This window comes from Xenopus laevis, chromosome 5L, assembly GCF_017654675.1.
Source record: "Xenopus laevis strain J_2021 chromosome 5L, Xenopus_laevis_v10.1, whole genome shotgun sequence".
NCBI classification, from domain to species: Eukaryota; Metazoa; Chordata; class Amphibia; order Anura; family Pipidae; genus Xenopus; species Xenopus laevis.
Genome location: NC_054379.1, coordinates 29984425 through 29998071, shown reverse-complemented (window position 1 = coordinate 29998071; position 13647 = coordinate 29984425). Strand labels below are relative to the sequence as shown.

Here is a 13647-nt window from a genome sequence, read left to right as displayed (position 1 = left end):
CAGGCTTACAGAGCAGCGCCATTCTGTACTGTTCTAGAGCGCAGTGCATAGCTAAATCCCTAAAAACAATTTGCAAGCCACTAACAATGCTTCAGTTCTAAAACTTTTATATGTACTTCCTATTTACAGCTACAATCAAATGTATATTTGATTTCAGTTTAAAACTCTAGAGGAATGACTTTCTGAATACATATTTCCTTCCTGGAATGCATAATTATGTGCCAACCCCTTTTCTCTTCTAAATATAGGATTAGATACGGCTAGAAAGAAAGATTGATAGATGGATGATAGATAGATGATAAATAGATAGATAGATAGATAGAGAGAGAGAGAGAGAGAGATTGGTAGATAGATAGATAGATAGATAGATAGATAGATAGATAGATAGATAGATAGATAGATAGATAGATAGATAGATAGATAGATAACCACACACTTTATAAAAAGGGCTGCAATGTCTTACATTATACATATATGAAAATGCAAATTACTTTCTGAATACATATTTCCTTCCTGGAATGCATTATCATGTGCCTACCTTTTTTCTCTTCTAAATATAGGATTAGAAAGAGATAGAATGACAGATGATAGATAGATAGATAGATAGATAGATAGATAGATAGATAGATAGATAGATAGATAGATAGATAGATGACCACACACTTTATAAAAAGGGCTGCAATGTCTTACATTATACATATATGAAAATACAAATGTTTTCTCCGGCACATTTTGCTGCCAAGAGCGGTCTCTTTTGCATTCAAGTATTTATAACGATACAGGGCTAAGCTACTATAAATTCAAGCTATGTTCTGAGACTACACCATCCCCTGCTTTTGTAATGCAAATTACTAGCACAAAGTGCATCTTTGATAATGTTCACTCTGAGACACAAAACGCATTCATTTGAGCAGGGAAGCTAATTCTGAAAATTGAAATACAATAACTTAAGATTTGAGTTTAAGTGTAAAATGTTAGAGATCAAAAGGGTGACGATGGTAGATGGACACCCACGTTCTCCCAGTTTGTATATTCAAGGGCTATGTCGTTATACACACGTCCTTTGCAAAGGTTCAGAACTTAAACACACACCACATGTCCACATGCTGGAAGGCACTCAATTGTATCATCACCAAGTCTGTACCACTCTATACACAGCAATGAGATATATCACCTGCTATTCAAGTTCACAATCACCCTAGCCCTGCACCTACATGAACACAACTATATTTATCATTCATCTGTTCAGTTGCTGCAACTTTCCCAAATTCATGTGTGGTCATATGACCAGGAAGCTATTTCTCGACTCCAATAACACAAGTTTAGCTAGGAATGCTGCACTGGCACAGCTGTTAAAGGGGTCACAGTAAAATGCATGACCCCTACCTTAAAAACTTTTGCATGACACTTGTGTAAGTACTAACTGTTCTTCAGCTCTGACTGTGGGAACACAACAGTTTCTGAAAAACAGTCCTTCCTTAAAGAAGAATTCAACCCTTAACTAAAAAAAACCCTACCCCCCTACCCTATGTAGACCCCCCAGCCTACCCTGGGGAAATGCCCCTAACTTTTTACTTACCCCTTGGTGCAGATTCAGCGATCACAGTTCACGGCAGCCATCTTCCAGGTCTTCGTGTCTTCTTCTGGCCCTTCTGCAATTTCCATCTTTTTTGGCGCGAACGGGGAAATTGCTCCAACTGCGAATGCACCGATTCGCCGGTCTCAGACCTGGAAGATGGCTGCCCTGAACCAGACATTATTACACCTTATCCCTAACTTTCAGTCAGTCAGTCCAGTGTTGGACTGGAATGCCAGTGGCCCACCAGAAAACCTTAGGCTGAGGGCTCGCTTTCTAAAATATACCTCCTCTCCTCTCTCAACCTCTTTATTCTAATAGTCTCTTTTGACTACATACTATACTCTATTCTTCCATTATTAAGCCTCTTTATTCCCATAAAGAATTAAGGATTGACCATGAAATAGGCCAAATTGTTAGAAGCAAGAGGCCCACTGACACCTGGGCCCACCGGGAGTTTTCCTGGTATCCCGGTGGACCAGTCCAACACTGAAGCAGTCTGTCTGTCTGTCTCTCTCTCTCTCTCTCTCTCTCTCTCTCTCTCTCTCTCTCTCTCTCTCTCTCTCTCTCTCTCTCTCTCTCTCTCTCTCTCTCTATATATATATATATATATATATATATATATATATATGCATAAATGAAATCTATAGGTGCCATTGTCCATGATTTTGCCCAGAGTAATCCCAATGAATAAGTCGATTGTTGTCAGCTATAGCATGACTTCTTATAGTAATAATTATGAACCCAAATAATTTCAGGCTTAACAAAATCCTTTATTATAGACTATTTGCAAGCTCACAAAGTATAGTACAATTTTAATCCAATATCTTTGTGTGTAATTATATATCCTGATTTGTCTTAATTGTTTTACATCCTTCAGCGAAATACTCTTGTAATGATTCCGTGGAATAACAGACACATGACATCAGCTATTGCTGACCCGTTATCTTTCAAACAGCTGTTCCCACCCCCAGTCCCATTTCCTTCCCTGTAACTCCACACCCACTCACGAGACATAACAATCTCCCTTGGTACTGATAACAGACAAAAGAAAAGTAGTAGATGGCTTTGTATTGCTCTTTTCTACTCATTAAGTTATATGTGAAGCAGCTTATTGCTTTAATTAAATGCAAACTATAAATTAAGATGTTGTCTGGAAAGGGGGAAGGGGTCCTTATGACATATTGTATATCTTCATGCAGACACAAGCAACTTTAAGCAATATGGCAGTTGGTCTTTGTTTTTAAAATGATTTTTTATTAAAGAATTTGAGATTGTTCTTCTGTTGCTAGAATAAGTAAGACAATGTTTGGTGAAGCTATATTGTTATTATTCTGCTGTATCATTCTTTTGGCAGCTCATCATAGCAACTCGGAATGCACCAAATCCAGGATTTGGTTCAGGATTTGGCCTTTTTCAAGAGGATTTTGATTTTGCCTGGCTGAACCGAATCCGAATCCTTAAAATCATATGACTCATCATACAAACAAGGAAGTTAATATACATGCAAAATATTTAACCCTTCCGGGCCCTAATTTGCATATGCATATGATTGGATTTTGGTTCGGTATTCGCCCAAATCTTTCATTAAACACTTGGGATTGAGCTGAATGCCCAACTGGAGGTCAGCAGGCAACAAAGATAAATTAAAAAGCACAAAAAATCAAAAATATCAGTTACAATTAGGAAATAATTATCTTCTACAGTTGTTGTGTGGGTTGGGGGATACCTGCATTTACATAAATCATGGCAAAGAGGTGGGATATCTTGGACAGAAGATGAAATTCCATGTATGCATGAAATGCAATTAAAGTATAAAGCTTCCTATATATAGGCACCTTTAGTTGTGATACTGTGGTTTACAAGGGAGAAGGACTCACATTTGGTCGGCAAGATTAGACTGATCCGATTGGTTGGAGCTAATAATTTGGAATAACTGGGTTACTTAATTAGGAAATTACAGAACCGACCAAGCATCTCGCCCACTTTGAAGCCAGCTCAAGGTACATTAACAAGCTGATTTTTAATTTTTGCTACTAATTCCCTAATTATTCGATGTACAGTATTCCATGTGAAGCGTATTTGAGCCAAATATTCCTTAATAAGTTTATAATTTCAGAAATGATAGTCAAGTTCATCTGTTCCGGAGTGACATCATTTATCTTCCTTTACACATGAAATGCCATGTGTAGAAAGAGCACATTGCTCATAAAATATTGAGAGAGTTTCCCATCTCAGCCTTTATGCAGAATGAGGTAAACACATTTAACACATTGTTTTATTCCCTTTAATTGTAAAGCCAGTTTTTCACAGTTGGCATTCATCATAGCAGGGAGTTATTCAGTGTTTCACAATGTATCTGCCCCTTTTATTTTGCTCAAAGCAGAGACACTTTAATGTCAGATGGAATTACGAAGGGGTGAAGATGGAGACAGGCCTTGTTTAGACTTTCATTATCTCAGCAGCTTGCTCTGTGTAAGATTATTTTCAAATTTCCTTCATACATTAGAAAACGCTGTCACGGGGGCATGGCGATGAGGGAGAGAATGTTTCTGATACGTGCTTACCAGAACAGATAAGATAAAGAGTGTATCACTGTCCTGGCATCCGCATAAGCTGCCAATGCTGGAAACTTTGATGAAAGGAGTTGCATTTGGACTAGGAGGTTCATTAAGATATAAAGCTGGACATTTTCCATCTGTCTGTACGGCTGCTTTGTTTGGTATCTCATTGTCGTTACTTGTAAGGATGTCTGCGCCCATGTAAAGAACCACTGAATTGTTAATGAAAATCTTTTTTTTTCTAGAAAACTGATGCAAATTTAATTAATGCTGAATATTTAATAAGTTGGTGGGGAAGTTAAACGTTTAACTATAATTTATCACTTTTAATTCTTTGTTGCTCGCTGCAGGACTGCCTTGGTTCACATGCAGAATACAGATTTTTTTGTCCTGAATATATATCACACTTATCACCTAAGGCTTCCTAAGGCTTTAAGGATAAAAGCAGCACAGAACAGTGCACCTGGGGCAGAAAGCTAGGTGTATTGTATTAATAGATGCCTTTGTGGGGGCTTAAAATATGGCTAACTGCCTTGGGTCATGACCACTGTGGGGCTAATACAAAGGAGCCATTGTAGGTAGAAAGTATGTAAGATAGGTAAACAAGAGGGTAGTTTTGTCCAAGATGACAGTTTTTTCCAACTTGCTATTGCTGAAAGACAAGTCTTCTTGCCCACTATGAAATGCTTTTAGTATTGTTCAACAACCAAAGGTAAAGACAGCCATGGCCTTTTTTCCCCATCCTAAATCCATGACATCGAAAAATAAATTTTCCCCAAATGGAACATTAAATTGGAAAAGACAATTGTGGCCTCTTTGACAATGACACTGTTAATCTTATGTGGGTTTTAGGACCCAACAAGTAACTCTTTTCTGAATTCAACAAAACTGTTTTAGAAAACCTATTGAGAAGGCTGACCAGAGAAAAAAAATCCTGGAAAAAATATTCTGGAAATTTTAGTGAAAGGCCTTACAGGAAATCAAGCGTTCAGTCTTCAAAGATGCATGTACGGCATTGATTCTGGGAAAGAGGATCTGCTTTCCCATCCATAATTTCTCTTTTATGGCTTTTACTCATACGTTAGGTGTTTGCACATATCAGATAGAGAGCACTTGGGAAGAAGCATTACATCTCTTGCAATGTCTTATACATAGGTCCCAATCATTAATTTCTTTTGTTAGAACTAAAGGTAATATTGTTTGCTCTCCTAATGCATTGTAGTTATCCCCCTGGTCCTAGAATATCCTTTCTCATATTCCCATCTTGATCAATTGTTTGCAAATAATTAAGCTTTTAAGAGATAATGGTATAAGGCTAATGGACACAACTGAATAAAGTCTCAACTCACCCTTTAGCCCGATTTCCTCAGCCACTTTAAGGTTATTTTCTCAGTGTCTCTGCTAGCCCAATGATTCCAACATTTGTGATTGTAATTCATTGATACCTACTGTATACCATGCTAATCTCTAAAACCTGCTTTCTTTACCCTCAGTTTTATTTAAGATAGGCCCATATGCAAATGACTGATGCACTGATGGCAGATATTCTACAATATTGCATAGATGGCCAAACTGTCTGACTGGCTACAGCCCAATCAGTTGGAATATAATTTAGTAATGCAGGACTATTTGGCTAGGGTTGGTAGATGGCAACTGGAATCAATGTAGGCATCATGTTGCCATGTACTGCCATGGGCGTTTCACTGGCCAGATGGATCATTGGGAGGCTAACACGTAAACTGGTCATCATGGATATAAGGATATCGGATGAACCATTGAGTTTGGACAACCTTTAACCTACCATGATAAAGAGGCCTAGAGGTGAAGTACTTCATATAGACCCGAATCCCAAACACAGTTCATCACATTCCACCATGGCTGCTCTATGTTATAGCCTACCTTAGCATAATGGTGCAATTCATGCTAAATAATAACAATGCAAACATTGCAAGAGTTCTGAGTTGGATTTCGAAGTAGGCTCCATTTGCAATCAGTTTGTATGTACTAATCATTATAGATATAAGGATATTGTATATTGAATTGAATTTGGACAAATTTAACCTATCATAATGATGAGGACTATCATAGATTGTATGAACCATTGAATTTGGACAATCTTTAACCTACCATGATGATGAGTGTTGAGGTACCTCCTATAGGCCCTAATACCTCATCACTTTCCACCATGGTTGCTCTATGTTATAGCCTACCTTAGCATAATGGTACAAATCATGCTAAATAATAACAATGCAAACATCGCAAGAGTTCTGAGTTGGATTTCGAAGTAGGCTCCATTTGCAATCAGTTTGTATGTTTTTCCTTTGCCTGTGTTGGATTACTCCAGGTACTTCCTACAAAACTCCAAAAACATTAGCGCCTGGCTCCTGATCAAACTGACCCTAGTGTGATGCATGAAGAACCTTTGATTGTAAGCTTCCATGGGGCAGCAACTGATGTGAATGATAAACCACCTCTGTTAAGAGCTGTGGAAATGGGTTGTCTGGTGCTATATTGATAATATAAATAATAATAAACATCACGCCTGTTTCTATAAGTTGTGACTTTTTATGGGTGCGGTTTTTTGCAAGAAAAGTTTTATTACTATAATGAGTCCCACAACAAGTCAATAAACTTGCCATCAAAGCCTCTCGTTTTAGTGACTATTTTTCCTAAAACCATGTGGACAATCATTAACGCAATAGGTCCTATTACCCAAGGCTAGCACAAGCCTACTATATGATGTTCATCTTTGGAAGTGATAGTTTGTTCAGTCTTGGTAGACAGGTGAGAGGTTATGTGGTAGGTAGGGTTCTTCTTTAACTAGAATATAGCACCTCAGTCCTCCCACAGGGCAGGAAAAAAAACACGAACACTTGGGAAAAACAGAGAGTATTTAAGCATTTTTAAACATATTAAGTTTCAGTTAAAAGGTCTGTGTCATTATGGGTTGTTGGTTGAGACGGATTAACTGCATGAAGCTTTCATGTGATTATCCCAATTATAGATTTTTCATGAAATTGGAAGTTTCTGCTACAGTAAGCCAATAAATATACTGAAAAGGGAGATCAGATGACTTAAACACACCATAGTGCAGTTGAAGAAAGCCTGCAGTTAACTGTTTCAGTGACGGTGTGGCCACCACATACTTTTCTTAGAATGTTTTTCTTTAGTGGTGTAGATGCCTGAGCCAAGACTTTAGAGAGCCCAATTACTATTCTACAACTGCAGTCTCTTCTTTGAGGCTTTGGTACATTCTCAGGTTATTTACGCTGATACTATAGTCACCATCTCTCCCAAATATACCTGTTATTCGTCAACACAACCCATACCAGGGATACCATCCCCACTCCTACCATAGACACCTTCTCTCACTGTTATATCTGGGATACTACAGTCACACTCCCTTCCCAGAGACTATTATCCCACTGTTACTATAGGCACCATCTCTACCTACTATACCTGCTATCCCACAGTCACACTCCCTTCCCAGAGACTATTATCCACTGTTACTATAGGTACCATCTCTCCCTACTATACCTGCTATCCCATAGTCACACTCCCTTCCCAGAGACTATTATCCCACTGCTACTATAGGCACCATCTCTCCCTACTATACCTGCTATTCCACAGTTACACTCCCTTCCCAGAGACTATAATTCCACTGTTACTATAGGCACCATCTCTCCCTACTATACCTGCTATCCCACAGTCACACTCCCTTCCCAGACACTATTATCCCACTGTTACTATAGGCACCATCTCTCCTACTATACCTGCTATCCCACAATCACACTCCCTTCCCAGAGACGATTATCCCACTGTTACTATAGGCACCATCTCTCCCTATTATACCTGCTATCCCACAGTTCCTTTCCAGAGACTATTCCCTGCTATAAGCCCAGGGTTCTGACATTAAACTGGTCGTGTGTTGGTGTGTTCTTTAGCTTCTCCACATTCTCTCTGCCTTCTCCAACTTTTGTTCTCAGGCCATACTTTGTGAGGGGGCTCTGGGCAAGTGCTCCAGCCTCTAAAGATAACATTGCTGCTGAACGCCAGGGCACTTGACTTGGCTTGAGGAGCTTTTTCATTATTTACATACAGTTTTCAGGTTGCTTACATTGACTGTGTTAGTTTGGTGTCTAAATTGCCTGGTCTTGTCTGTTTAAAAGAATGCAGAACAATTGGAAATAGCATAATAGCCATTAAGTCTTCATTTAGAATGACTAGAGGCAACCAGTAATTATTGCTTTCTCTATGACATAACAAAGTTTGCTGCCAACACTGTCACTTGATAAGTTTAATAGGATTAATCAGAAAAAGAGGGGTTACAGGGAAGGCTGGGATCCCCACAGGGTAAGGGGAAAAACATCACATCTCTTGTTGATTTATTTAGGATCTTTTTTCATCCATAAACTATAATGAGAAGGGCCTCTTTTATATCAGCTGTCAGACCTGTAGGATTCATAAGCCTGAAAAAAAGGTAAAAACAGCTAACAATGATAGCTCACAGTAGCAATAAACACATTATACTTTATATATATTGCTCTACTAATCTGCTATAAACCTTTCCTGGCCTACTGCAAAAGCACAAAAATGTCATTGGTCACCATAACCACTGCACGTGTAACATTTTGCTAAATAACAGTTAGATATCTGTAGGTGTTTTTTTTTACCTTTAACTTGGCTGTGAGTGTGAGAGCAAAATAAATACGGGGCTTACTTAAACCCCTCTAGACGTCCATGCAGATTTCGATTTCCTTGCTGTAGAAACTGGCAAATCAGACTGGATTTACAGGGGCTCATATATATTCTCTATGCCTCTTTAAAGGCTGCATTGAACAATCAGAAGAATTGAGGAATGCTTTAAAAAACAACAGGCCTGTATACAGTGTAACTGGGGATCAGAGAGTAGCAGGACAGGCATGCAAGCAATGTCGGGGCTTGTCTAATCCGTTTTAGCAAATAATGCTAATGGAATTAAAGGCTAGCCTAGCTAACCAGCAGGTTCTAAAGCAGAAATTGTCTTTTCACAGGTGACTTATTATAGCTCAGCTCCCAGCCACCCAAGCATTGTTAAATATACTTTTCCTATGGGTAATTCTTTTATTAGACATCATTAACCTGCATTAGCGTAAAGCGGTTTCTCTTCTTATTAAGGCCGTTGGTGACTATTGTTCCTCTGTTATTGGCAAAGCCTTTTGGCATCTGTTACGTTTTTTCTACCCCCACATGTTCGACTGTAGAGATAAACGAAGTGTCCATTAATAAAGTCCAAGGCAATTTGTATCAGTTTAAATAATACATTAGGAGCATTTTATTAAATTGTGTTTCAATGTGGCATAAGAAATAAAGACTCATGAAAACAATACTTATTAGGACTAAAAATGAATTTGAACTTATCTGTCACTAAAAATTAATCACATTTACCCATTAGTGTTCATTTAAAGGACAATGATAATTGTAAGGCTAATTGCATAGACAAAACAGCTACATCCACTATTCTTAAAAAAAAAAATTTCCTCTGATCTTAAATCCTGATTTATCTTCAAGTGTGTTTGCATACATACATTCAGTTTGTAGGCATCTTTGATCTGTTCTATAAAAAAAGCTCCTGCCCAATTAGCTTCAGAGAATGTAAATCGTCGGCTGGATGGCACTCGGAGCACTTCGTTTTCCGAAGTTGCCCAAAATTTCCTCGTGAGGCAACTTCGGAAAACGAAGCACTCCAAGTGCCATCCTGCCGGCGATTTACATTCTAGCCGGCGGTAAGGCAGGGGAAGGCCGTTTGGAGACATTAGTCGTCCTGAAGAAGAGGAGGTGACTAATCTCTCCGAATCTGAGAGTGTGTCTCTGCCCTAAGGGGCCTAATCCTCATATTAGAATTTTCCTTTTTTTATTGTATATTTCTTTAAAAATTCATGTTTTTTAAATTTCTCCTAAACTAAAATCGAGATTGACCATGGAAAACTCTAATATTTAACATCACCAAGTAAAAGCAGACGAGGTCCCATAGAAGTCAGCGGGAGCTGCACTAATCCTATTGGACCTTTTTTTTAACCATTCAGACTTTTTTGCTTTTAATTGTCCGAAAAACTCAAATTCTTAGAGGTTTTTGATATATTGGTATTTTTTTCTGATCGTGTAGCATTTTTTTCCCTTCGTACTTTTTTCTGATCTTTTCATAACTTTCATGGCTTTCAGAGAAATAGAATTTAATTGTGAATTCAAAAAGCTGCTTTGTAAGCTTGGGTATGGCAGCCTACAATTTGGTATCTGCCAGTTGCCTTTTGTGTACAGCGACAGGTATGTGTTATTGAAAACAACAGCATGAGGCGTGGATGCAATTGGTGGCAATCGGTCACGCCTGTCAATTTTTGCATCATTTCAGTAAAGCACAATAAATGTACTTATAATACTTCTTTTTTCACTTTTTAGAATACATACTCCTGACTGTCAGGCCAAAGGTGTGGTTGCTAGGTTTCACTTTATGGAATACATGGCAGGACAGCACACTGCATTATAATAAGAACTTTTGCTTTAGATAAAGATTTTATACATTTTGGATAGGAATATCAGTACAAATTAATAATTTGACTAGCCCTTTAAATTTAAACATTGTGCATATGGGGCATTTGGCATTATTTCATATTACCTGACCCATATTGCTGATACAATCCGATTTCCTGACAAGTATGCCGTAGTCTCTAGTAGTTTTAAAATAAATAAATAAATGGAACACATTCTAAGCCTTCCTCTGGGAGATTAGCCTCTAGCTAGCTGCCATTACCGCCAGCCCTTGCCTCTTGCTGTCTTCTCTCCTCTCTAGAGCAGGGCCCTCGCAGCCATTTAAATATGTTTGCGTTTGTACAATCATTCCATTTATAATGAACAATTTCCAGCTGAACCCTCTGAATAAATACGCTGATGCTTTCTAGTTAATGATAGCAAAGACTATAGGGAGCAAGGGTTTTCCACTCTAAAGCTTCATCGGGGTTTAAAGATGCTTAAAAAAGGCATTGATTCCATTTGCCAGGGTTATACAGGAGCTAAAATGAAAAATAGCATTTATTTGTAAATATATATATATTTAAAATCAGTATTGATATATACAGTTATGTGTACAATATACTGTGTTGATCTGTTTGTATCATTATTTTATTTATATATATGTGTGCATTTTAATCATTGCATGCTCCATTTATATACTTTGAGATTTTTCAGTTTTTTTGGGTTACATAGTAGCTCACAAGTCCCCCGGGTTTACCCTTATGCTCAGATAATTCCACCTAGTTTCTAGGCGAGCCAAAGGCAACGCTAAACAAAGCATTAAAATATTCCTTTGCTTCCATAAAGAGCATATATTAAAATGTATAAAATGAGAAAACAAGTAAACACTCCCAGTGCGCACCTGCTTTTAAGAATTGCTATGAAAACAGAAGCACACGGGGGTAACAGAGGGAGCAAAACATATCAGGTTCCAAAGAGCAAACCTTTTAATTGAAAAAAAAATCTGGGTGTGGAAATAGGGGTGACATTATAGCTGGAAGGCCTTGGATAGCAGGTACATAGTGGCAAAAAGGCAATATATGGTATTTTGCTATTTTAAAAAATACAGGAGCAAATGTGTGTCTTTAGAGTTACCCTAAGCAATCAAGTTGGGAAATAAAAGCAGAGATCTGATTGGTTGCTGTTGTTAACTGCATTCTTGCAATTTAACACCAATATTAATAAATCAGCCCCTATATTATTAAAGCACAACGTTCCAGTTCTATTTAGCAGTACAGCTTTAAACACTTGCTGGCACCAAAGGCTGTCAAGTAGTTTTAGGTGCTGTAGTTCAACAAGAACTCAAGAGTCCTCGGTTAGACAATCCTAGGGCTCTGCCAAGTTTTTTTTTACCCAACAAATGAAGGAAATCTGAGCTCAAACTTTGCTTTTAATGAATATGGATCACACCTCTTTTTTTTTTTTTTTATTCCATGAGAAACCAGGTTAGCTGGAACCTGTGCATATATTATTATTATTATCACCACATACTGCAGATGAGTGCAACTGGCAGTGTGACAATATCAGGAGTGCCCATTTCTAGACATGTGACAAGGTTCATTTCAGTGCATTCCCTTGTCATGCAGAAAGAAAAAAAAATGATGTACAACACAAGCGTGCCAGGGCATAGTTAATAAGCTAGAGAGCTGCCAATCCAGCTGCCTAGTGCTATATAGGATATGCTCTCCAATGGCTCTGTTCATTATATTTCTTCCATAAGTCATTGCGTGTGATGTCATTATACGTCTCGGAGAACATTTGCGCTCACATAAGAAACGTTATCCCCGCAATTAGCCATAACATTAAAAAAAAAAACGAAATCCTTAAGAAACGTTGTATATGGCCTCGCCGTCTCATGATTAGCCTAAGATAGTTATGTTAATGTCAGGCAAAATATACTGTGCAATGACCTTAAGCTGGCTGGCGTTCAAAATCCCAGCATTTCCTCGATGAACCACATAATGCGATGTATGCCGAGAGAGCCCGCTTTGTGGGTTTTGCTTTTTGCTCATTCCATGAGATGAGATGTTAGGGTGAGCAAATGTTTGATTAGATTGTCACTACGGTGCTTGCTTTATGCTTTTCCTACTGTGTGCCAATTGTCAATAAAATGGATATATAGCCGAGCTCTTTCTGTTCTTTCTTAATGCTTAGAAGGGGAGGTTCACGTTCAGTGGTGTAAATAGATATTACTGGGCCCCACAGCAAACAATTTTTCAGGCATCCTGAAAAAAGGTTGACCTGTTTTACCAATATTTATTAAAATTGTATATGAATTAGGGCCTTGTGGGGCACCTATACCTCCTGCAGCCGCAGGGTCTGCTTCCTCTCTAGTTACGCCCCTGGTCACATTAAAAAAAAATTAACTTTCACTATTATGTAGAGAAGCACAACTTTCAGTTCAACTACAATTTTATGTGGCTACTGCAACCAGAATAATGAAATAATTAGGGATGCACCAAATCAACTATTTTGGATTCAGCCAAACCCCAGAATCCTTCACGAAAGATTCAGCCAAATACCGAACCGAATCCGAATTTGCATATGCAAATGAGGGGTGGGAAGGGAAAAACATTTTTTGTAAAAAGTCACACAATTTCCCTCCCCGCCCCTAATTTGCATATGCACATTTAGATTCAATTCGGCCGAATCCGAATCCTGCTGAAAAAGGCCAAATCCTGGCCGAATCCCGAACCAAATCCTGGATTCGGTGCATTCCTAGAAATAACAAAGTTTATTGGTTGCCACGGGTTGCTGGGCTAGGACAATCTTTGACTATGTTACTATATAAGCTTTTTATTTAAAGAATAACTATAATAATGGGGTTATAGAATGGCCTTAACACATATATCTCTTTTTTTTATATCACAGCACCCATACCCATCAGAAGAACAGAAAAAACAGTTGGCACAAGACACAGGTCTTACTATACTCCAAGTGAACAACTGGTAAGTAATTTCACTC

The 13647-nt window shown here is 38.3% G+C and overlaps 1 protein-coding gene across 2 annotated transcripts in view; it reads left to right on the top strand.

Annotated features, from left to right (window-relative positions):
• Positions 1-13647, top strand: part of meis2.L (Meis homeobox 2 L homeolog) — a 133428-nt gene that overhangs the window by 94246 nt on the left and 25535 nt on the right. For both annotated transcript variants that reach the window (XM_018262812.2, XM_018262813.2), the window contains exon 9: positions 13555-13631. In XM_018262812.2, coding sequence (XP_018118301.1) covers positions 13555-13631 — 77 coding nt within the window. The remainder of the gene's footprint in view (positions 1-13554; positions 13632-13647) is intronic.